The sequence below is a fragment of the Varroa jacobsoni genome, unplaced genomic scaffold, assembly GCF_002532875.2.
Source record: "Varroa jacobsoni isolate VJ856 unplaced genomic scaffold, vjacob_1.0 scaffold_992, whole genome shotgun sequence".
Taxonomy (NCBI): Eukaryota; Metazoa; Arthropoda; class Arachnida; order Mesostigmata; family Varroidae; genus Varroa; species Varroa jacobsoni.
The window spans coordinates 24,628-48,841 of NW_019213894.1; the positions used below are offsets into that span (position 1 = coordinate 24,628).

General features: G+C 44.3%; 1 protein-coding gene across 2 annotated transcripts in view; it reads right to left on the reverse strand.

Moving 5' to 3' along the window:
* LOC111265598 (uncharacterized) overlaps nucleotides 1-24,214 on the reverse strand; it is a 65,435-nt gene that overhangs the window by 9,817 nt on the left and 31,404 nt on the right. The window contains exon 2 of one of the 2 annotated variants that reach the window (XM_022842412.2): nucleotides 9,152-9,227. The exons of the other annotated variant lie outside the window; for it this stretch is intronic. Within the exon in view, the coding sequence (XP_022698147.1) occupies nucleotides 9,175-9,227 (53 nt within the window). The 3' untranslated portion in view covers nucleotides 9,152-9,174. The remainder of the gene's footprint in view (nucleotides 1-9,151; nucleotides 9,228-24,214) is intronic. 2 annotated transcript variants of the gene reach the window in all.

Consider the following 24,214-nt stretch of genomic DNA (forward strand, 5'->3'; position numbering starts at 1 on the left):
CCCTTCGTTTATTGTCATCTGTCATTTACCTATTGATCTTCGTCAGCCTTGCTAACCGACTGTTCCCCTCTTCTTTGGACAACCGGCCATTAGAGTAAGCGCACATTCGACGTGAACAACAAGAATTAACGGGGACAAAACAAAAACTAGCGGGCGGCACAGGGTGGAGCAAACCACCCGCTCCCCTTCAGCCTTTTTTTGTTCTGAAAAAAGGCAGTGGCAGTGCTTCTGAGGTAAATGGCCCAGGGGTGCATCTCTCGTCATTTCGTGTGGCGAAAAAGGTGCAAGGGCATCGCCGCCTAATGCCGAGCTGCCTTTGTCCAAAAAAAGAAGAGGAAAAGACAAGGCAATGATACAACGATCAATCCGATGCTATCCAAAGCCAATGAGCAGGTAAGGAGTAAAAAACCACTCTGAAATGCAGAATAGTAAAGAAGAGAACGCGCCCGCTTACTACAACTATGTTGTTATTATTATAGAATTACGTCGTTTAGAGCGTAAATCCGATTGGTCAAGCTGGCAAATCTTGGCTGTTGCGTAATTTTTCTTCGTTGTGACTCATTAGGTCTCTCGCGTCTTCTCTTACCCTTTGCCTCTCAGTGGCTGTTTAACCACTTACCTAACATTTAATATGTCTCGAAGATAATTCAGAAGGAAAAATAATACAGAAGGAATAAACTAGAAAAAAAAAAAAGAGCTGGATAACGTAATCGTTCTCGTCATCGTCTACAATGAATGTTCAAGTATATCATAGCAAAAACAAGCGTCGCATAGCGATCTAGCGAAGCATTCGGTCGTTGTACTGCGCTAAAAAGCAGACTTTTGCGCGGAGTCTGCGTGTGTACGGCTAGAGTTTCCCACGCTATTGGACGCAATGGCGACAATGTGCTAGGCCAGAGACTTGCTCGTATGTCCCAATGAGTTACATCTGGCATGCGCTATTACTGTTAACGACAGCTTCAGTATATGAATATAGAAAAAACTGACCGTTACCGCCCTGTCCATGGATCTCGAATGAATATAAGTAAAAACAAACGCTTCGGAGAACGCGCCGCTTCACTCGCTCGTTTTGTACAATCACGCATATGTTACACTCGGATATTCTTGGCCGGTTAGCGCCCCGTCCCGCACGGAACGTTTTCCATAGTTTCTAGTAGTTCTATTAGTCTTCTATGGCTGCCTTTCAATCTCCTTAATTTAGTCTAGTCGCCTTTCGATGGTCGACTACAACATTATAACTGGGTATCTCCGATGAGGGGCAGGTTGCACACCTCTTCGTGGTGGTAGCCTGCTGATCTAATCCGACTACCTCACAAAAGCAGTCCATTGTGGGTGGCCGACTGGATATTATCGGAATTCTAGCTAGCATCCTTTCTGATCGTTCCACTCCTAGCGCGTTTAATACGGATTTACATACGAAATTGATTTCCTTATTCGTAGCGAACTGCGACAAACAGATATTAGGTTACAAAAACAGGCAAATAGCGAATGAGCATGTTGGTGCGGTCCGATCATCGAGCTGGTTGACCCTACGGTATATACGAGATATCTGAAGATGGCCAAACGCCAGGACAAAGTTCCCCATCATCGCTATGTGCATCCGTCGATAAAGACACGTGTTAGTCATCGGAAGGGCCAAAGTATGATAAGTTTAAGCTTTCTCGGCATCGACATATAGTATTGATACTGGAGGCTAAAAGATACGCGACCGTAGTAAATGAAAATGTGATATGTTGTGAACATACTGGAAATTTGTCTTTTGCTGCGAAAACTGTATATGCCCTACCGAGACATGCTATAGCTACCCTCAGGGCGGTGCAGAGATTGATATTTTAACCATCGACTGAAAACGCGATGATCTTCCCAACATGTCTGGCGCCAAACACCATCATGTACGATTCATCAAGGAAACCTTCACGTCATATTGCTTGTTTGTTTCCCAAGTCTCAAGTTAGATCTGTTGTAGCTGACAAGTACTCTGACGTCATCGTTTTCTGCAAATAGCCGCTTGGTATATGGCACTCATCGTGAGAGCGCCATAAATTATATATATAACTCGGCCTTTTTTCTATAGAACGCGATCATAGAAAAAAGAAATAATAAAGCGACAAACGCCCGGAACTACTTTATTAACAACGATAAGCATCGCTAGAATAGATTGCGTACTTCTCATAACGCAACGCACATAGAAGGCGGCCCAAGTGTTTAGCTCTCCACAAGAAAAGTATAATCTTTTAACGACGTACAGAGTTCTCTGGTGTATAAGGCGCCACAGATAGTTTGGGAACACTTAGGCCTTGGGTCATTCGATAATTTTAGGTGAATGCAGGACGAGGTGGATATTAAATCACTGCTAACAGGGAAAAAGCGGCAATGGCAGTTCTATAAAATTCTTCTTGTCAACCCCTCAGTCATTTCAAGCCGTTTCTTGAGCTCAGTTTGACGAACCCTCGTCATTCATTTGCCGTTCGTGAAGGTACAAATACATAATCAATAGAAGCGCCACGCTGAGTAGTCACTATCTGGTGCCGTTGTTTGCTGGTCTGATCTGCGATCTTATTCTTGCTCGGGCCAGGGTGACATTGTTTTGACGTTGAAATTTATATTTAATTTAGGTTCACTCTACTGAAACTGTCGAAAAATGCCCGCTACAAATTAAGGCCCTATCTGGAAATAGTCAGCTAAAAGCTCCATATCCGTCGTGGAACGCTAAAGCCGATTAGATCTTCGTTGTGCGTACATTATTGCTAGGCATGTTCCATGTTTTTTTTTATACGAAACGTTCTTCGCTGGACTTTATTCGTAACAGAGTATTAAAAGTAGGCGCCCCATCAAAACGAATGATCACTTATCGGTGGAGGCTTCAAGCGTGGGATCCGACAGTCGTCCGCCGATGAAATCAAAGCGCGGTATTATCCATGGTGGCTTGAGAATTTGGCATTTCATTTTAGATCAGTTCCAGCCGTCACTGCTATCATAGTGTCAATAAAAAGGGCCCCCTGGAAATGTTCAAGCAAGTTTCGATGGCATATGTGGATATACGGAAAGTTTTCGTCCGATAAATCTTAAACCATGTCCTCCAGCTGTCTAAACCACCAGTCACTGAGGTAAATAAAATCGCATGGAATATCGAGAGTGCTGTAAAATATTTCAATCTATTTTAATAGGAATGGTCTGCTGAGCTCAATTCGTAGGCGGTTCATCGTTGCTATGACACAAAGCTCATACAGATACTTTAAGAAGAATTATAGGTAAGCCGGTCAGTCAGACTGTGGCAGCAGCGGTTTGTATATCTGATCTATGGGATGTCTGTATTTTTCATGGTTGACGCACCGTTAGAGACCGCGCTTTGTCTCCATTAAGCTGGGTTATACTCATTAATTATATAAGAGCACCTCGCTTACGCCTATAAGCCGCAGTAAATCAGAGGAGATATCGTCTGATTTTTACAGTATCCGAACGACAGTGTCGAACCTGCTTGTTGTACTTATTGAAAATTAAATACCTATTCACCTTGTATTTAATGTCAGTAAAAAAACTTCTAATGTTAAATATCATCATGTTTGACCGTCTTTCGTTACCATAACGACTCGTCATAACGATCCTACGTAGTAGAACAGGTAATCTCATAAACACGTGCCTTATCGCTTGGGTGTAACGTACGCTTTCATGTCGCACGCCCGGTACGTTAACCATTACGCATTACTGCTGACGGCTGGCTCCTAGCGCAAAACGAAGTGCTTCTAACACAAACAACCATGCAGCGTATTAACATGGTAGTAATGTACCAGCACAAACAACTTGTGGCGAATATTAGTTAAAATCAAACAGTACACAGAAGACCTGGTCAAGCATTGTACCTTAGCTTAGACTTTGGTTTCTTCTCGGATGATAGATTCGACTGCTTTTATTAATCCGTCTATGAAGATTACGCCGGCATCGTGTAAGCGTCACGAAGGTAACGACCACAACATTTTAAAGTTATTCGGCATCGACATTATAACTTCTTTCACCATGAAAATAGGTATTTCCAGTATTAGCCAACAACTTAACAGTGGCTAGATAGAGTTTTTGACGGTCTCCTATTAGCAAATTTTTAACAATCCGCTAGCAGAACCGAACGAGCTTTGATAGTACTATTTTAAAATACTCTAATTTGCTGTATATTGTAGTCGTCGTCTTCAATCTAGGGTTCATCCGTGGAAGCAGCCTCTTTTGGGGGAAGACATGTTGAACAGCACCGACAACAGCGAAGACGGCGACCGTTGTAGCGATAGAGTCAAAATAAAAGTTTGCCTCTTTATATTCCCCATTTGCGAAAAGCCCGTCGGCGATCGGCACTGTTTGGATTGATCGTCGGTCCAGCCGGACGCCGACTCCTAGGCCCGCTTCTTTAGGCCGCCTCTTCAGGTCCACAGATCTATGCAGAACAATCCAAGAAACTAACACAGCTGTTTATTTCATGTTAGTCCGTTGGTAAAAAGCAGACGGGCACTAGGTTTTTCTTCAGCTCGTTGCGCAGCGCTAGCCCTGCAGCTGTTCCTGCGTTATCTTGCAACGGCAGCAAAAACGTAGGCAATAACGACCCCGGATATTCACCGAAGACTCCTCCGGGACCCTGTGCTTTCTGCTCGTTCAATGGCGCCCTTTGATCGGGCCTTCTCGGTTAAACGATACAAAAATCGTTCATTCAAAGTGGGTCAGTTCGGCAAACTAACCCGCATTCGGCTGCACATAATGGGGTAGTCACTGGACCGGTTGTTCGCGATGTCTGCGCTAAAAACAGGGAAAAACTTACCGCAAAAATAGAAAGAGCGATCTCCGTCGGCTGGTGGTTTCTGGCTGATCGCTGACCATTCGTCCGCCGAGCAAACGGAAAGTCGTCAGCTATTCGATCCTCATTTTCTTCCTTAACGGCTTTTGAGAAGCTCTTTGCCTTTGCCCAGGACACTGTGCACTTCTAGACAGCGGCGCCCATGTGGCACCGCAAGCCGATAGCTTCCACTAAGCTGCTGTAGCCGCCGCGTCTGTTTTCCTCAACACTCCTCGGAACAGTTAGCCGCTCAATGCGTTGAAAATTTCCAGTTTCTCCGGCAGTTTGCAACTCTCAGACCAGACGCGATGGGTGCGGATACACAAGCTCCGAGGCGCTCTTCGCTCACACGACGGCTTCCTGTAGTTCACTGGAAGCTATGGAGAAAGTCTAGATAAAGGAGACTGACTACCCAGTGAGCAACACTTCTGGAAAGCGACTGTTGACGGCTGGTGCCAGTCAATTTTTGCATCGCATTAACTTCACTGCATTATTGTCTACTGACCAGTGAGACCCTACTGTATAAGGTCCATGGCCTTTGGCCGATGACTGGCAAGATTCGGCAAAAAATGAACACTTGTTCGATCCAAGCCAACGAACAACTGCGGACTCAGCGGTTCACAGCCGCTAATAGCTCTCCTTCTCTCAGCCCGATATTTGGAACATATTTCAATATTGAGTGGCGGCTGGGAAAATGGGGTACAGTCAAATGTTTCGCCGAGCCGCGCGAAGTGGCGTATATATACCTATATGCGGTTCAGCAAGGGATCCGACGAGCATCGAAGACTTTGACGCGGACAGCTTCAACGCGAACAGCTCAGCCAACCTCGTCTACCGACAACGTGACCAGCCATAGGCGGCAGCGGGAAGACTGACAAAGAACTTTGTCCGAAAGTGAATGTCACGTCCAGTGGTAACGCTGCTAAACACGTTACCGATGTCTTCTTCCACTTTTGATAATCTTAGCTAAAATAAACCAGATAAGCGCCATCGTTGAAAAGATTGATATCCGCTAAATAGCGTCGGGCGATGAAGCCAATTTGTTGAGCGAAAATTAACGCTGTCAAAAATGTATCAGCTAATATTCTTCTAGCTCTAACCTGTCGTCTCTAGCTAGAGAGCCCGCTGTCGAGTTAAGCCAAACACTTAAAATGAGCTAAATTATTCAATCGGAAACTCATATAGAGATATAATACGTTGTGGACGATATGTCAATCATCAAACTAACGAAATTTTTACCCGTGTTATTAGAAAACCCGTGTTGAGATTACCCTGTCATCCTGTTATTAATGGGTCTGTCTTGATTGATCTCTTCACAGATAGAAGTAATTCTTTTTTGCTGACAGCGGCCCACAGCTAAACAATGTCCGTTCGAACAGCGGCTTTAAAATACGTTTACCATATTTAGTGCTTATTTTTGAATAGATATTCTCTTATGTCAGTCGATTTGTTTATAGCGGTGCTGCTGGAAAAAATCATACCGCGCTATAACGACCCAGCCCTTCCTCAGCATAGCGATGCATAAAGTATTAAACACCATTTCACCCTAAGATCCTATGGATCCTATTTTTCGCGCGCAAAGGAAACGGCACTCTGTTTCGATAGCATATATATATATGTTTGTCTCCGGTTTCATCGATATTTTGAACGAGCTACAGGTGTGGGCACATTGTGGATGCAAATTATCAGCTCCAATTAGAGCAAATCCTATCGCCATAAACGAAATATCGTTTTAGCCGGCCAGTCGAAGAGATTGACGGCTAATGTAGCATTACATAGATTGAAATGTAGCTAATGAATGTTTTTATGTGTCCCGAGACATTTGTGCATGGGTCCGAGCAGTGAAGTCATACATTCGTCGTGGCTGATACTTCCCGCTGAAGCTTGTAGCTTGAAGCTGTATACGCCACGTGAAGCTGTACTGTAACTAATGGCATCGTTACATCAACGTTACAAAACGCACTCTCCTTATTCGAGCAGTCGCGTCACTTACTTCCCGTTAACTTCTGCCAAACTCTGCGTCGCTAGACGTCTAAGCATGGCAATTCATATAAATCAAACGGCTCAACAATTAGAGGACTGCTTCGAACGTAAGCCAACAACTATTATTTATTTCTACCGTAAGCGATCGCTTGCATCATTTTTCCTACTTCCAACGAGCGTTCTGCGTCCAAACGACGACTCTGTATGTAACGTTGGCTGTAATAACTGGCTAAGGAGGAGCTAGCAAGAAGAAGATCTGCGTGAAAACGACCAGTACAATCAAGTTAGCACGTCGTAACATGACATGGACCAGCGCTCGTTTTGCGGGAACCCTCCTAATGACAATCGATAAGCACGACGCCTGCGGTCGAGGTTAGATAGATGGTAGCCAAACAGAACGCGACTGGTCACCTCTGAACCCGATATCTACTCATCGAGGTACGAGCCCTAGTCCCCCGCCGAGAAGTTCAGGACGATCCCCACGGATAGCAAGGCTCTAACGAGAAGTAATGCTCAAACGAAGATGGGTATTGCTTTTTACTTGGCTGGCCGTGGCGGCAGTAACCTGTGGCCACTGTTGGCACGATGCAAGGGTACCATCGCGTTCGCTAGCCGGAAGAGGACCAAAGACCCTTCATAGCTAGGGGCACTGTTAGATACAGATGTATTCGTGTGCGTATTCAACATGAACACACCAGTAGCCTACGAATTGGAATAGCAGCCCCAATAGTACCTCCGCATATCCGTTGCTATATATTGATTATCAGTCGCATAGGGTATTTGACAGCCAGCAGCAACGGGCTCTCCGTAGCTGTCAACCAAAAAAATCGTCGCAAGATTGCTTTTGATTGGCCGTCTCGCTGCTTCCGCCGCATGGCTCGACAGCCGCCACGTGTTCTCTGTCCCCTTGACATTGAGCCTACTTGTAACGACAAGCAATTGACAAGCCATGGCCAATATGAACGCTGATGGACAATCGTCCCATCCATCCCATCTCGTTTCTGTTCCACTTCGTATGAGACATTATATGACTACACGTATTATCATAAAGCTGGACGTCCTGTCCTCATCCGCTGAGTGCCTGCCTGTCCGTCTGCCGGATGGGCAACTGAACGGACAAACAACCGGGCATTGGCCTTCACGTTCGACGTTCACTCTAACTTGCTGGTGCCACTCCTCGCTAGTTCGCTCGCGCGATAGAAGGAGTTATCGCCAGACCGCTGATAGACTGCTGCATTAATCCGCTCTCCAACTGTGCTGCTCAAACCAGACTGAACGAGTGCGGCCCCTGGGGCCGATTGCTGCGGACGCAGATGATGCAACGGCGCCGGGGGGTAACGCACCTCACCACAGCAGAATCTCGCTGATTGAGTGTTGCAGACTCACCCATAACAAGAGAAATAGGGACGGGAGCGGCGAGAAAAGAGGGAAGGGAAGAGGCGCCCTGGTCAGGAGTAGGGAACTGGCCCGAAGTACCTGTTATGCGCTATAATAGCAGGCTGAGTGGGTGAATCGTATATAGATGTCCACTTCTTATTATCAACGGTTGTAATTGCCGAGCTCTATAGTTTTATAATTGCTATTAGAATTATATCACACCTTTATTCACGCAGGGTAATGATAGGAATTCCGGCTGTGGTTGTCAACGGCCAGTCCGGGTAAAGTTGTTGCTGTCGGTGACAGCGTTGGGTTGTTATTAATGTTATTCCTTTTGTTACTGGATTTGGCGCTGCTGTTTTCAGGACGTCTATGACCATGCCTTTTCTAGTTTCTGTTAGCGATTTGCGACATGACTTTTTACCGTCGTTGCTTTGATGAGCGACGAAGGATGCGGATGAACAGAAACACAGTCACAGATGGGCGCATAGGCACGAATATAACTTATAAACATTTATATACACTACATGTGCGGATCTATGGAACGACATTCGCCCGACGGACCCGTGGCAGCAAAGGCAAAAATCGTTTGACTGATACCTTGTCTCAAATTTCGCATTCGTCGGTTCTCAGGAAAATGGAAGTAATCAATGGAGCTGCAGAAGTAGCGGTCGCCGTCGCTGGCAGAGTAGCCCTGCCAAGTAGCAGCATATACAATTGTAACCGTAGTGGTGGCGACAACATCTGAAACACTGAAGTCCAACCAGAGTTCGTTGTCGGCGGGATAACATAAATCAGGCTTGGAGAAGATTTCACAAATCGCAGCTCTTGTTGTCAGTGTTGGTAACCCGCTAAAACTAGTTGAGCTTAGACAGCTGTAGCGTACGCAGCAAAACACTTACATCAACCAGTTCCTCGTAAAATCGGTTTACATAGCAAATTTTTGGTGAGTTGGTCATTTTTTTCCAAATCTCTCACCTGTTTACTTCTTCAAATTGGTTTCATATGAGGCCTGCCGTTGAGGTTTCGTATTGTATCGTCTGCTTTTTAACACCTGAAAAAATGCACATACATCTATATAAAATCTCTTTTTCTCTCTCCGCTGCAGACCTTTCGCAATATCAGCACTAGCAGACTTATTCGTGGCGGCGCATTAACTAAATATCGACTTTCTCTGCAAGCCGGTCGCAAATTCGAACAGATGCGCCAAATAACGAGTGAATTAAGCAACGAAAGAATTAACGAACCCAAACGAGAAAAGGAACAGACACCTCGTAGGTCACGCAAGTACTGTCGCAGCTAGCGGCCAGCCTCTCGGACGCTGACATCGCCCTCGAAATTTTCTACGTTTCTTAATCGGCATCACTTGATTATGGTAATTGTATGTGTACCCAAAGCTGTTTTAAATATATCTCTCGACGACGGCGCCATGAACGACAGACGTGTTGGTCTAGACCGATGAATCTATGACTGAGCGCTATCCCCCCGTTGATACAATCAGATGGCATAGCTACGATGCGACAACTCATCTATTTGTAACAGGTAAGCAAGCTGCGTTTTGAAGCAGTGACACGAGTGGCCAGTGAACGAACGAGGAGCTCCACGCAAAAAAATTGATGAAGACCGAGCAGGACAAGGGTATCGCAGTAGCAACGCCGAAGACGAAGCGACAACGTTAGCGTACACGGCAACGATAAGTGCAGCAGTTTATTGACGCGCAGCGCGACCCGCTTCGACGGTCTGATTAATAGGCCGTTCCATTTTTCAACAAAATACCAATAATAGTTTTTTCTTTTTTTTTCTGCATTTCCTCATGTAAAATCGAGTCGGTCATTTTAGCTGAAAAACAGTACTGTTACATAATCAGCTATGCTACTTCTGCTTTCGCTGCTGCTAAACTTGAGCAACCAATATTATGGCAAAATTATCCACCGATATCAGGCCACCAGTATTGCGATCAATGGAATCGACGTTAGCTGCAGCTCTCACTATAGCTACAATTGATTATTCTATAATTACCGACTGTTTTCTTAGACCAGTCACGCCAGACGGCTTCAGACGTGGTCCCAGCTTTAGTAGTGAGTTCGGCAACGAGTAGGTTCCTCAGCAATTTTAGCATAATGTCCTTCCTCCCTGTCTGTCGAGCAACTGATCTCTTTTCGATTTGCTTGTTTCTGTTATGTGCGTCTAGCCCTCCATCTTGTATGAAGCTATTCACTGGTGCACGTCTATTCTTCGATAGCTTTCCCATATCACACCCTGGTCAGTAGTGGCGTCACCGGTTGCGAGTTAACACTAGCCTATGGCTTCAATTTCGAGTCTTCAACTATCGCTGTAAATAGCCAGAAGTGTACTCACTAACATACGGGGCGCAGATGGCTAGATAGACAGGAAAGATGATGAAAAAGATACGTAAACCAGCCCCTTAGTCGTGTTTTCTCGGTTCGATATTGCCTTTTGCCCATATCACTGTCGTCCAAATGCGCGACAGACAGGCACGTATGCTCACTAAACAGTTGCAAACCGGATAGACAGTTAAACTTCGCAGAAGATATACGACAATGCATTAGACAACCGACGTTACATAGCAGTCGAAGGAGTACGATTTTACCGATGTTGGGACTTGGTGACGCCTTGTAAGAGACCAGCAGTTCCACAAGCTACGTAGCAGTAGACGACATTGTAGACTTCTTATTCATTTATTGACCTAGCCGTAAGCGAGTATTGGTAAGTCTACGCATATTTAATTTTCTATATATATGTGTATCTTTCGCTGTTATTCTTCTCTGCAGGTTTGTACCTGTTGCTAATATTGGTGATAAAGATATGAGAAAAGTCATCCTGAAACGGAAGGCGCTCCATGCGACCCCTAGGTCTCACTAGTTTTCTGAGCCTTTTTATTCCTGTAGAGTTGCCGTTTGTCTGTTAGTGGCAGCAGAGGTAGGTTATTGAAAAGGTCTAAGAAAAGCTGGTGGACCTGGCGATGTGTGTGTAGATTACTGCTGATGTCGCTATTGTTGATCTTTGTGACTGGCGTGGTGTCCGTACTTACACAGAAAACGACGAACCGCAACGTCACTGTCTCTTTTGGGCCAACTGTATATTTCTCTTTTTCGTCCACAGATGCTTTTTTCGACCATTGCAAACACAACACCCAGAGCGATACACGAACGCGTCGCATGGGACGACGCTCGCGAACAGACACAATCAGGTTCGGCGCTTGCGAGACACACCACCTGTACGCCAAACAAAGAGCGTGCGTTGTCCAGCGGGTGGCACGGGAAACGTGCGTGCACCATCGACGCCAGTACACCGTGTGAAAGGGGTACCATAGTGGGCGGGCTTACGTACTGAGCAGTTCATGCTTAGTTTACTAGTTCGCCATAGATTTGATAGTTTTAATAAATAAATAAAAGCGTAGTAGCTTAGCCAATTACAGATGCAGTGATTGTCTATGAAGCTTCACATTTTTCATTTATTTTAGTATATTATTAGTGCTTGTTCTTTTTTTCCACGATCTTCAGTCCCTAGCCTTGTATTAGCGTTATCCGCTGAATTGAGCTTTTTAGTTTTGAACACTGAAACGCTCCTCCGTGGACCAACAGACACCGGAACTACCGACCACAGGCTATCGGCCGCTATCTCAAACGCACCGATAGAATGGTGTAAGATTGACAAGCGCTATTTGCTATTTCGATTTCGTGTTTCTGACTTTACTTGTCGCTTTTCTTGCTAAACAGAATGTAAACAACAAAAAAGAGACGACTGAAGAGAGCGTATAGGAGAAATAAAACGACAGATATATACTTTCCGAAATAAAGTTCGAGAAATCACTAATTGGAAAATGCGTAACTCCATTCTGTTGTGTCTGCCTTCACACAACGTCACCGCTACGTCACTTAGCTGCTCATGCCTTTTTACGTTCGTCTTGTGTAGCTCGTATGATGGTACCGTCAGCCACTGCAGTCGAGCGGCCAGTCACCCCCTTGCGTTGTTTCCCATCGCCAGCCGTTCCGGTCAACCTCACCCGACCAACTTCTTCGCTAGTATTTGCTCCGTGCCTGCTTTTCGGTTCTTGCATTTTCATGCTTCGATTTAGGTTTGTTTTATTTGCCACTTTTCCCTCTAACGAGGGATACCAATGAGGGCCGTTGACCCCCAATTTACAAGCACTCAGATAGGACGAGAGAGAAGGGAAGCGCAAGCGGGAGTGGGAAAGGGAATGGGAGAGAGAGAGGAAAAAGAGCACAGGGGGCGCCATGGAGCGAAGCGCCCACGACGAGAGAGATAACACATTGAATAGAGTGCCTTTCATGGTCATGCCGCAACCTTCTGTCGGCGTTCTCACGGCTACTCCATGGCTAACAGCTTTTGGGGGTTAGTTGGCGGGACTTCTTCATTCGTATGCGTCCCTATCTGCGGCAGTCAGCGTCTAGCGCCCTAAAAAACCTCGAGCCCATTAAACTTCTGGCTACTATGCGTTGTTCGGCTCGAGCGACGGTCAAACAACACTATCCTGTTTATTTGTTCTTATTGTAATTTGGTTGGTAAATTGGACACATAATTGAATTGTTTATCGGATTCGTCGTGCGACTAGCGTTTCTAGAAACATTGCGACACATTAACGTCCTTTCTTTATTAAGTAGCGCCATTTGCGAGCTCGCCAAACAGCTAAATAAGAGCAAAGCCATTATGAAAGCCGCGGAGGCTTAATCAGTATTTCCTCTAAAAATCGTAAACATTTTTATCAAACTGCTACGGCGTTATCGGCACAGCTGTCAATAAGACGTCTGCAGATCAATCGACTCTTGCCTTGTAGAATTCAATGTCTGCCATAGTATGCCGTGTCTAGTGAGTTTTCGAACAAATCATTGCAAAGTTTCTGCAATATGCGTCTTGTTGTATCCTAGCCTACTCTATTGCTAGTTATCACCATGTCAAGCAAGTATTTCTACCTATAAAAACCTACTGCAGGGCCGGCTAAAAAGCACAAAATTTAATTGAGCACGAAGTATGGCATCGCAAGTGTTGGTTCTTTCCGCAGGTGTATGCAGCATCAATAAAAACAGAACATGCAAATTTATCAGCACACGCCATTTACTCCGTCTCGGGTTGATCGACGAATGACAGACGTAAGTTTCCACAGACAGAGACGTAGGGTAAGAAAAATTTGTGCTCTTGGACTGACCTCTTCGACTTTCGCCTCATCTCGCCATATTCATAACTTGGGTTCATTGGGTCGGCTTTGGTCAGTTCGGCAAAATCTCATTGATTGTTGTTTCTCTAGCGTTTATGTTGGCGGCGGGACGACTGCCGGGTGAACAGCGACAATTTTCAGTTTCCTCGACAAAATAACTAGCCCCATAGACAAGTCAATACTAGGCTACTATCATGATATTGCGCAGCAAACGGCTTCGTCAATACGCCACAAGATGATGTCGTATGCCGCCGCCGCCGCCGCCGCCACCGCTGCTCGCTGACGCGATCGGCGCGTCCGACCGCCATTGTCCCCGCTGCCTTCGCCATGGACATCGCGCCTTTATCGTCCCCCCCAACCAACAAAGCAACCCGACGAAAATGTAGCCGTCCGCCTACTTCAAAGCGCAGTTACTGCTTACGCGCTGTGGCATGAGCCGCTACCGCGAACATTGTTAGACACGTCTCGGGACGTTCGATAGATGTCAAGTAACAATAGCGCAAAAAAAAGGTTCCTGTTATCGGTGTGGCCGGGTTGATGTCGCTGCTGCTGTTGTTGTTGTTGTTGTTGTGGCTGCCGCGACTGTGCGCGACTATAGGGAGATTGCCTGCCTGACTCTGAATCCGCTCGATCAGTGCTTAATACACCAGTAGCAGCAGAAAACCAAACGCCCGTCCAAGAATCGGCCGGTGAGGAAAACGAACCGGGCACCGAACAACGACCTAGTCACCAATCACAAAAATACAACAACGACGCAACAATAACGTTCAAACCGGACCATTGCTATGCTGTGACCAGCACACCCGCGGCAGCCAAAAGACTGTCGTTGCCTCTCTGGACAAACGACCAAGCGGGCACACAGACCAGCTCGCTGACGACGACGCACTGACTGCAGAAAACCAATGTAACAACGTGTGAGTACAGACGTTGCTCGGACTGGGGCGCAAACGACGCAAGGGGTTCTTGTCGGCGACGATGACATCGACGGCTCCAACAACAACAACGGTGAAGACATTTAGAAAGAAAGCTAAAAAAAATCGTTGTGGTCGCGATTACTGTTATTACTGGTGGTGACAATGAAATGGCGGTGCGCTGTTCTAGCTATTTCCGGTCTTGCCATCAACTTGGCTGTGGCGTAAACAGATCAGAGGCGATCTGCATCTGATTATGGTAGGTTAAGTTCGATAGAGGGATGTAGGCGCGAAGAGTGCGCTGTGCACGAGTGTCTACGGAGATGGGCGCGGAGGCATAACTATATTGTTGTTGCGGTAGTATTTGCCACGGATGCTAGTGCTGGCATTAACGTCGGTCACATACTGGATTCTCAAATTTTCCGAATCAGCCATCATGGTCAAACCTTCTAGCATCGATTATCACGTCCTTGGCGATCCCCTTAGCTTCCCATTCACTGTTCAAAGGAAGTGAAATACCAGCGTTCAGTCGGCAAGTAGATCCACAACAAGAAGACTGCTCACGAAGCGAGTCAATTATGTACCATTCAAATAAAACGATCTTCGAAAAGTCAACACTTTACGTATTGGCAAGTTCGTGAGGAGCTGGTCAATAAAAATATCATACGTTCTAAATACGCTACTCTGTCAAAAAAAGTATCGAGAACTTTACTTTGTACTAAATTAGCACACTTCTATTCTACAAATCCTAGCCAAATTTAGCGTACAGACAGGCAGACAAGTGTAGAACGGTTATCGGTCGACTCCTATCCGTCAAAAGTCAAACGCTTCGCTGATACTTTTTTGACCTAGTGAAACGTACGAAATAGCAACACTCGCGCTATTACTCAAAAATGGAATCTAGAAGCTTTTCGTTACAATGCCGTGTAAATACTACAACTCTGCAGCTTAATTCTCGTTGATGTATTTCTTAAAGACGGGTTAAGTTTTTTTCGGTTGTTTCAATGATATATGTGTATCCTTCGCTAGATCTCAGATTTGGCCCATGAAGGCACAGCAGCACCATGAACTTACGTATGGCACAACTATGGCTTTTCCAGCCTAGTTCTATCGAAAGATCAAGTTTTAAACTGGGGAAGCCTGAAAAATAACCCATCTAGACGTATAGTGCCCTATAGAGAGCTACGAAATACATGTCGAAAAATAAAAATTATGTGTCCCATTTAGCTGTTGAATATCTTATTCGTCATTTTATCTATATGTTTAGCGCAAAGCAGACGACACGCCGCCATGATAAGCCGATTCGACCTGCCTATTCTGACTATTGTGCGCTAATCCCTATGAGCGTACCTTAAGTATCCCTCATTGCGATGCTCATCCCATATTGTCGCCTCCTCTTGTAAATACAGTTTACGCTCCTACAAATGACAGGTATGCCATCGAGGGTGGACGCCGCTCCTGCCGCTCGAACCCGGTCTTTTGCTTTTGTTGGCTTTGTACGTTTCCCTCAGACCAGGCTTCCGTTTTAGCTGAACCGCAGAATAGTCGTCAGCAGAGTGTATGTACACAGTCGACCTCCACAGAGGGAAAAAGAGACCATTCAGTTCAGACAGGTTCCCTCATATCTGGTTTAATCAACCTTTTGCCAATACATCTAAATCAGACAACATAGCGCATTATGGCCAAAAACAAGCCAACATAAACGTTTCTTGCTTAATAGTGCCAATTCAGGGATAGGAGTCTATGCGGACACAACGCAAGTTGGAAAATGAAGCTGCGGAGATTACACACGCCTCATTGAAACGAGAAATAGAAGGCAACACTTGCAAATAAAGTCGTACAAACGAAAGAAGAAGGAATATGGATACTCAAACGAAGCCCCATGCCATACACGCACTGGTTTTGTCGTGAGCAAACTTGGACAGACTCCGCGGCTATTACTAACTTAGTTATCGAAGGGTTAGTTGAGAGAATGGATTGATCAGCGCCAGCTGATCAATCCATTCTCTCAACAATGTGACTCAAGAAGAATAGAATTTCATGCTATTTTTTTTCAACTAATTGATACGTATTTGAAATGTAGACATTTGTTTTCGCACACTTCCATAACCATATCGAATGCACGATTACTAGGGAGGCCAAAATCCCTGATGACGAGGGACGAGTCAGCTTAATGGAGAAGCTAGACTCTGAGAACCCGCGTGAACGAGAACGTATTGCTGCGGAGTACTTTTTTTGCGTGCCACATAGGTATAGCTAACCGATGCAATCTACCGATAGCTGATTTACTACCCATTTGCTAGTCATTTCTACCCAGAACAGTAAAGAGTACATTTTCGTTACTCGAACGCTCACTGACCATATTCTCAAGTATGAAAAATGTGTTTCTCCTAAACCTAGCTTCATTAAGATGGCGGTCTTATGGAACCGGCCTCGGTTCGAGGTTAGACTAGCTAGCGTGCGTCGTACGCGCTGCGATTTGTAATCGAAGTATATCTCAATTTTTAGCCTCTCTAAGCACCGCTGTGAATAGACTCTTCAATTATCGTCCGCCCTCCGAAGGTGACGTTGGAGACACGTAAGTCTCATGACTGCGACCGCCCTCTTCAGACAGCAGAGTAGATCTAGTAATGAATGGTGGATAGAGGAGCCGCGGTTTGGACGAAACAGATTATTCCCCCGGCCACAGGTGTCTTTCGCACCGATTGAAGCTATCGCCAGCTACCTCAGCATTTGAATATTCACTGACGCTAGTAAATTTAATACGAACGTTGGTTACCCGAAACGCAAAAGTATGCAAATAGGTATATATGTAAATTTACATTAGGTGCGTATGATACCGCGTTCGTCTGAAGGCAAAAGGTCGAGTTGTCAATGAAACACGCACAGAGTGCTACGTGAATTTTAAACAGATAACCGTAATGGATTGCCGATAAAGGCTCGAAGCAAAGCAAAAACGTATCTATCTTATTTCGATATCTAAAAGTAGACAGTAGTATGTGAGTTAATATAACTGTACGACAACGGTGAAATTACTGACGCCTCCGAGAACTGCCAACGGAACTTCGGCAAAATCACAAAAGAGGCATACAACGACGTTGGCCACGATAAAGAATCCTACTAAACAAACGGATCCTCGGATCCAGGAGTATTATGAAAGTGTTTCCATATCGTGCCGTCTAGCCAATGTTATTCGATTAATTAACACGGCCAACACCAACGAAATTTCCTAGTACTGCGCCACTTTCCGGTGAACCGAGACCAGCCCGCATAACGTATGCATCTGCTGAAGACTATTGCCCGGGACGCACTTTCTAGACAAGTGGGGTTTGCTTCCGTACGATCTGAGAAAGTACTCACAAAAATCTAAAATCGATTTCTATTAAAGCGTTTTTTTTATTGCTCTTCGTAATTTAACTAGGGAAACAGTAGATAGTTGTGAAGCGTTGATTCAATTGGAGCACTTCTGCTTCTTTACATTTTCTAGGAAATAACATGCTACACGAGCAGGCTAAGTATAATAAAATTAATGATATTACCCACTGAAAGATCCAAAGTCAACACTTTAGGATTGTGTATTGTAGCACGAACGCAGAAAAAAATCAGCAGAGCCGAAAAAATATTGCTAATTCAGATTTCATTAATGTTTATAATTCTGTTATTAAACCTGTTTTAATCTCTACGTAGTAATGGTGCATTCGTGCTAACACCGTATAGCGATTTGGTCTACTGCGCAATGCGCATAAAGGTCCGGAAGTCTAAAAGGAAAAAAATCATCAATATGTACGCACGCAGGCCATAATTATATTAACAATTAATTTCGGTGCACCTGTACCACAGGTTTATTGTATGCCTCTAATATCACTTTCGATAGTTCGCTTACTTGTGAGATAATTTTTTTTCCATATGATTCATATGGAGAACAGGGCAAATGTACCGCTATGGTCGTAATACCGACTGCTAATACTTCCGAACTAAAATGGTGACTGGTTCGATTAAGTAAATGGCATAGAGGATATCTCATTTTTAAAAAAAGTTGTGAGTATATGTTGAATAATAATAAAGATAGATCACTGATGCAATTGCTACAGATATAAATCCATTGATTTATATATATATATATATATATATATATATATATATGTAGCAATATTGATATATTGACAACAATATAAAAGGCATAGTTTGTTAATTATAATAATTCGATGTTCATTATATGGCAGGCCATTTCTAGAATAATTTATTTCGTCTTTTTGATCCTCGTAAGGGGGGCAAGAACTTGCTCAGCAAACTCCTTTTGCAAACTGCTATCAATTAAGCCCACAATAGTTAATGGTCCATTCCTCTGGTATCAACAGCTTTGTTTTTAGATAAACTCATTATGTATTGACTAGCAGTAAGTTAACCCCAGCACATACAGCTGTCCAACAACAAATGCCATATCATATGACGATGTTTTCTCGGCAACATTTATGTATATAGATCGAGAAAAAAGGGAATCCGTTATCCTTCACCCTGTCTGTGATTTTTCCTGTCGTCCCTTCATACCATGACCCCATACGCGATCATACCGTATCATCATATCTGATCCGTGTAGTTAACAGAAAATTACTATAATACGACGGCAAATCGGAGCAGACCTTTTATTGAGCGAATTTTTTGCCCATAACACATAATTCGTTCTTTCTAGTTGCCCCAACGAAGCGAGATCGTACACAGGGGTCTAGTCGATTCGTCGCGATTCTCAGCGATGCTTGCCCTTGTGCCCGAACCGCTTTATTAGCATGGCCGAAGCCGGTGTCCAAGCTGATCCGATTGCGAGCCGTGTGTGACAACGGCCTCCCTTCAGTCTAGCCCTTATGAAACCCTTTCCGCGTCATTTTTGACGCGATATCTATTGTTGCTAATTCTGCCGATACTTGTGCGACTGAAAAGGAGAGAGAACAGGACTGCTGGAGTGCGAGATGGAAATATCTCTTTTTTCCTTGTTTGTAATCGATATATTCAGCTATACTTTGAACTAGGGATCCACCATGCTGCTGATTTGTTTGACTGCTCACTCCTGTTGATCTTAACCTTCGTCTGCGTCGCTTCATCTGTAATGTTGCGTCTTTCTGCTATGTGTATCCGCATAGGGACCACGACACGTCCATCCGCTCGGTATGCTACCTCTGCCTCTTGGCACTTACTGATCGCCCTTTCTGCCTCTGATTTCTACAAATGCCAATCGATTTTCTGTGGAGAGTCTGCGTGGCATTTTCTCTACTTCTTTTTGTTAGATCGAGCGATAATAGCGGCGGTGGCGGCCGCGACGTCAACAACATAGCGGGCGACAACGACAGTATCAACGATACCCAGCCAAAGGCATGAGCGTGAACAAAAAACCGAAACATGCATATATTATGCCCGCCTCTTGAACGAGCAGACCTCACCACATATGTGCGTGTGTACATCTATGAGTTCACTTCACTTCACTTCACTCAGGTGAACCTTCACATAATAAAAAATAAATAAATAAATAAAATGAGAATTCTGCACACTTCTGGTGTCTCTAAAATACGTTTCTATTCTGTCAGTCGCTGTACAGTTTCTATAGGCGTTGACAAATTATGGGTTCGAGCGGATAATTCCCGGCCATAGCGATGACGCCCACTGGTGCTTAGTGTGCGACGGTTGTAAAGCAGTGTTCGAGATGGGCGAAATGGGGTAGGCGGGTGAGAGGAGTTCGGGGTGAGGAAAATAAAATTGAAAATATGTCCTCTAGCAGTCTTCTGAGATCTGATTTACAGCTCCAATCACTGTTGTTATTATTGCAGTATCTAAGTGCTCCGCTTCATTCCATCGATAATTTTAAGTTATTTGCCATATATCTATTTATCAGGTATTTGCATATTGTTCGATTCATAATTATAGTAGATTGGCAATTCTGCTGCAAATCGTAGGGGACGAAGGTCCCTTCAACACAAAGTGGCCTTGCACACATTGGGTTCTCTGACATTGTTTTCTAAACATAGTGTCTGCGTGCATGCATACGGCGGTATCGTACGTTCATCGAGTGGAGGGACGATCTTCTTACATTATCGATTGTTTAGAAAGCCGACCTATCACGTGCAACGATTAGTATAGAGCCGTTGAAGCTCTCTGAAGACTCGCCAATGCAACCAGCTAATCTTCTAAGGTAAAGACTAAGCGTTACTGCATCAGCTGGCCTCAACGCCGACTGATAATTCCACTTTAATAGACCGTCTCAAGCGATCTTCACCACTGGAAATATCACTTGTATCCTGCTTAGGCAGTTGCGTAGTTCGAGTGTTCTGTTTACTGTTAGAAGACCGCAACAGACGTCATCTTGTTCTACCGGAAACCGAAGGCAAAAGCATATCACGAACGATAATGTAACCAACAGCTAATTATCTATTAATTATGTTGATTCATTACATTTTGTTACGATCTAGTTTCTATGTAAAACCCACTTGTCTCTTACCACCTGCCGTTGTTCGCTTTTGGCTAGTGACAAACCTATAAATATGATACAGGATCTCTAAAGAAATCGATAACGCTATATAAAGCAACTATGTGGACATTTCCGAGGCTTTGTACATGGGCAATATCCATTTGCCTAAAGAATTTCGAAAATGGACCCCCCCGGAAGAATGGGCACGTACGATCGGGAAGGCTTACAACAGGATTTTTTACCTTTACAGCGCTGCTAATGGCATCAACGATACATTTCGGCTACGAATTATTTCTACGTACTGTCGTCCTCGCAAGAAATCTACGGTATGAACAAGGGCGAAGAGTTATTTATTGAAATATTTAATATACTACTTACGACAGGCATGACGACTTACAGGTACAATTATAAAATATATGGATTTGTTCCTGTAGCCTGAGCAGAGGTGATGAGACTATTTCTTCTCCGAAATCATAGCGTTGGCACTCTTTCATTTTTCTTTAGTGTACAATCCGTCGTGTTCGGTAATCCTTATTGAACGACTGCCGAATGGCCTATATTACTGTTGACTTCTATAGAAAAAATCGACGACGTGCAGAGAGCAAAATCCTCATGAATTAATACGCGTGCGTTTACGCACCGCATCTTATCGCAGTGTACACAGGGCTGATGGATACCCGTAACTCGTAATAGGTACTTTTTTTTTTGCTTTATTAAAATGACTGCTAGCAAGGTAAGGCGTCATCATGAGTCAAACTAAACTTATCCGGCTAAAATGAGCGACTCGAATTAGCTGGGCCGAGCATTGCTCTTCAACCGTTATCAAGCGCCGGAACCGCAAAAATAACCAAATCTCCATTTCTACTCTATAATTAGGCCTAATTCAGTTTGTATTTATGCTACAGACAGCACATAAAAACGTGTTCCATTGGCGGCTTTCCGAAATTTATCGTAAACAACAGGAAAATATAATTAACACCGGCGAACATATGTCAGCTTATTTAACTGATGAATTGGCAGTCGCAACGTCTGCTCATCACCAATAATGGTTTCTTTTATCGATTCTATTTACCTTATATGATATCGCAGTCATTTGGAAACGTAATTAGTATTCAAATGTCCCGCCAAAAAGCACGAAACCATTTTAGCGCACCGACTGTGGTTAGTGCGCATTAAACCTATGACGGTTGGTCGTCGGTGATCACTTAACTCTCTCGCCACTGTTAGATAACTATCAGAAAGTAAGATGGAGTCTAATTGTAATGGAATTAAGAGACCAGGAAGTGATAGTCCATGAAAAAAGGAAAAGGGAGGCCTGGTCGAAGGATAAGTCAGTCCGTGGTACCTCGCCAAAAAGTGATTAGAACGGATCAAAAAAAAGGACGATCCAACGCTTTGGCGCTAGCGTTACGATGTTACCGAAATATCGTATTTTGAAGATACACGTTTCAGCAAGTGACACAAAAGGATACTGCGACAATAAAAGAGCTTAGGGAACGAATTGGTCAGTAGGTGAAACAATGCGTATACAAAAACGATGGGATTCTAAGAGACCAGTTGGGACGTGTCTCGCACTAGCGAAGGAATCACTTTTATGAGAAGCGAATCACAAAAGGCTTATAATAAGCAAATTAGTGATTCGAACCCTAGAAACATAAGAAGATAGTGAACGAGCCTTACAAATCATAGGGAAAAATCACTACACAACGCTACGGAACAACCTACAGTTGGCAACGTAGAGTCTAACGTGGCATGGGAATGACTACAAGGAGCGTGACACACAAGACATCGATGGACACTCATTAACTGAAACGGTGTACTAAAAATATGGAAGTTTCGCATCCAAGCGAACGTTCAATTATAAACTAAACATACAAGATATATGGCAAAAAAATCACTTCGCCCATCTATGCAGGTTTAAATAACAATTAAATCACGGAATCAGGATAGTCCAGAATGAAAAAGGGCCTGAAAATAATGATATCGACGATTTGTCGCAGGCCGAGACAATAAGCCACTAACCGAACGTAAAAAATGCAGGATACTTGCAGCACTACTCGGTGATGCAACAGAACTCTGCGCATTTGTCGACACACGCGCCGTTGTGTAATATCATGGGCCTACACGCCTATAAAATTACAAAAAGCTAGCTAAAGGTGCATCAGTTATAATAACAGAACAATTATATTTATGGCCGGTCACGATCGGTGTCTATGCGATGAAAAGGGGTCATCGTGAACGCGCACGGCGAAAGAAGAGAAGTAACGCTCCAACTTAATCACAAGCCGCTGGAGATGTTGCTGTCCGCGAACATTTGTCTCAAACTGAAACTCATCCAAGTCTCAGGTGGAGTAAAGGCAGCAAATGTAGTTACTGACAAATTGAACAATTTCCTGGGCGAATATAAAGACCCCTCACAGAAACTGGGTCAACTTTCACAGCCAATGAACATCTACACCTGTGAAACAGCCAGATCAATCCAACAACCGTCACGCACCAGGATGGTAGTCTTCATAAAGGCAATAGGATATCGCGTAAAGGTATTCGATAAGCTTGGTGTGATACAGCCAGGGAGAATCCATCAAAGTGGGCCTGGATCTGGTCAAAAGTTGTCAAAAAAAAAAAACGTTCTTATCGAAGTCATACAGACATCTAACGTACCTGAATTTTAAGCTATTGTAAATCTACTTGTTTCTAGTGAGGTAACCCATTTACCTATATAACCCTATATTAGAGGAAGGTTGTTTAGAGACGTGGCTAGTATTGAAATGAGCTGCCAAAAGGTATTTCAAGCGACAATAAACAAACGACAGTCAGCGATTGGTGACAGAGTGATGATTGCTCACTTGGCTCTCTTGTCGCCTCTTTCTCATTATGCCGTGTCTGTAACAGGTAGTAACAGCGACTGTAACCATTTCAGCTTATCAAGAGGTTAAATGTTCGGAATCATCACGCAAGAAAGACTATGCTATGAAAAGATATGGCAGGAGGGCATGCTATACCTAACGGGCTGCAGAATACGTCAGTTTTTGTCCTCTGCAACAGCCTTTCTGGTAGAGGGGTGCTCTCCGCGTTATTTTCATTGATTTGGGCTCGATTCGGGGCTATTTACGAGTTGCATCGGGAGATCTATGATAGGTAGGTAGGTTAGCACATAGTTTAGGCTTCCTCTCTATCCACCGTTTTTTAGCGCCGAATGGGGGATCGGGCTGCTAACGGACAGGGCGGAACGAGCAACACGAACCTAAGAAGGCTGCTTGAATTGACCAGAGCAAGAGAACGACAGTATAAACAGCAATCCCAATGACCGTATCCGCAATCGATGGGTCTGTTATTGTAATAGTTAATATAGACGAGCACGTCTGCTCTGCGACGGCCACAGTGGCGCCAAGCCATGCTTCATGAGCAAGCAAGGCTTAAGTGCCTTACCCCTATTCATTCTCCCGTCTGTCTCACATAGATGCCTTCCAAAAAACAAA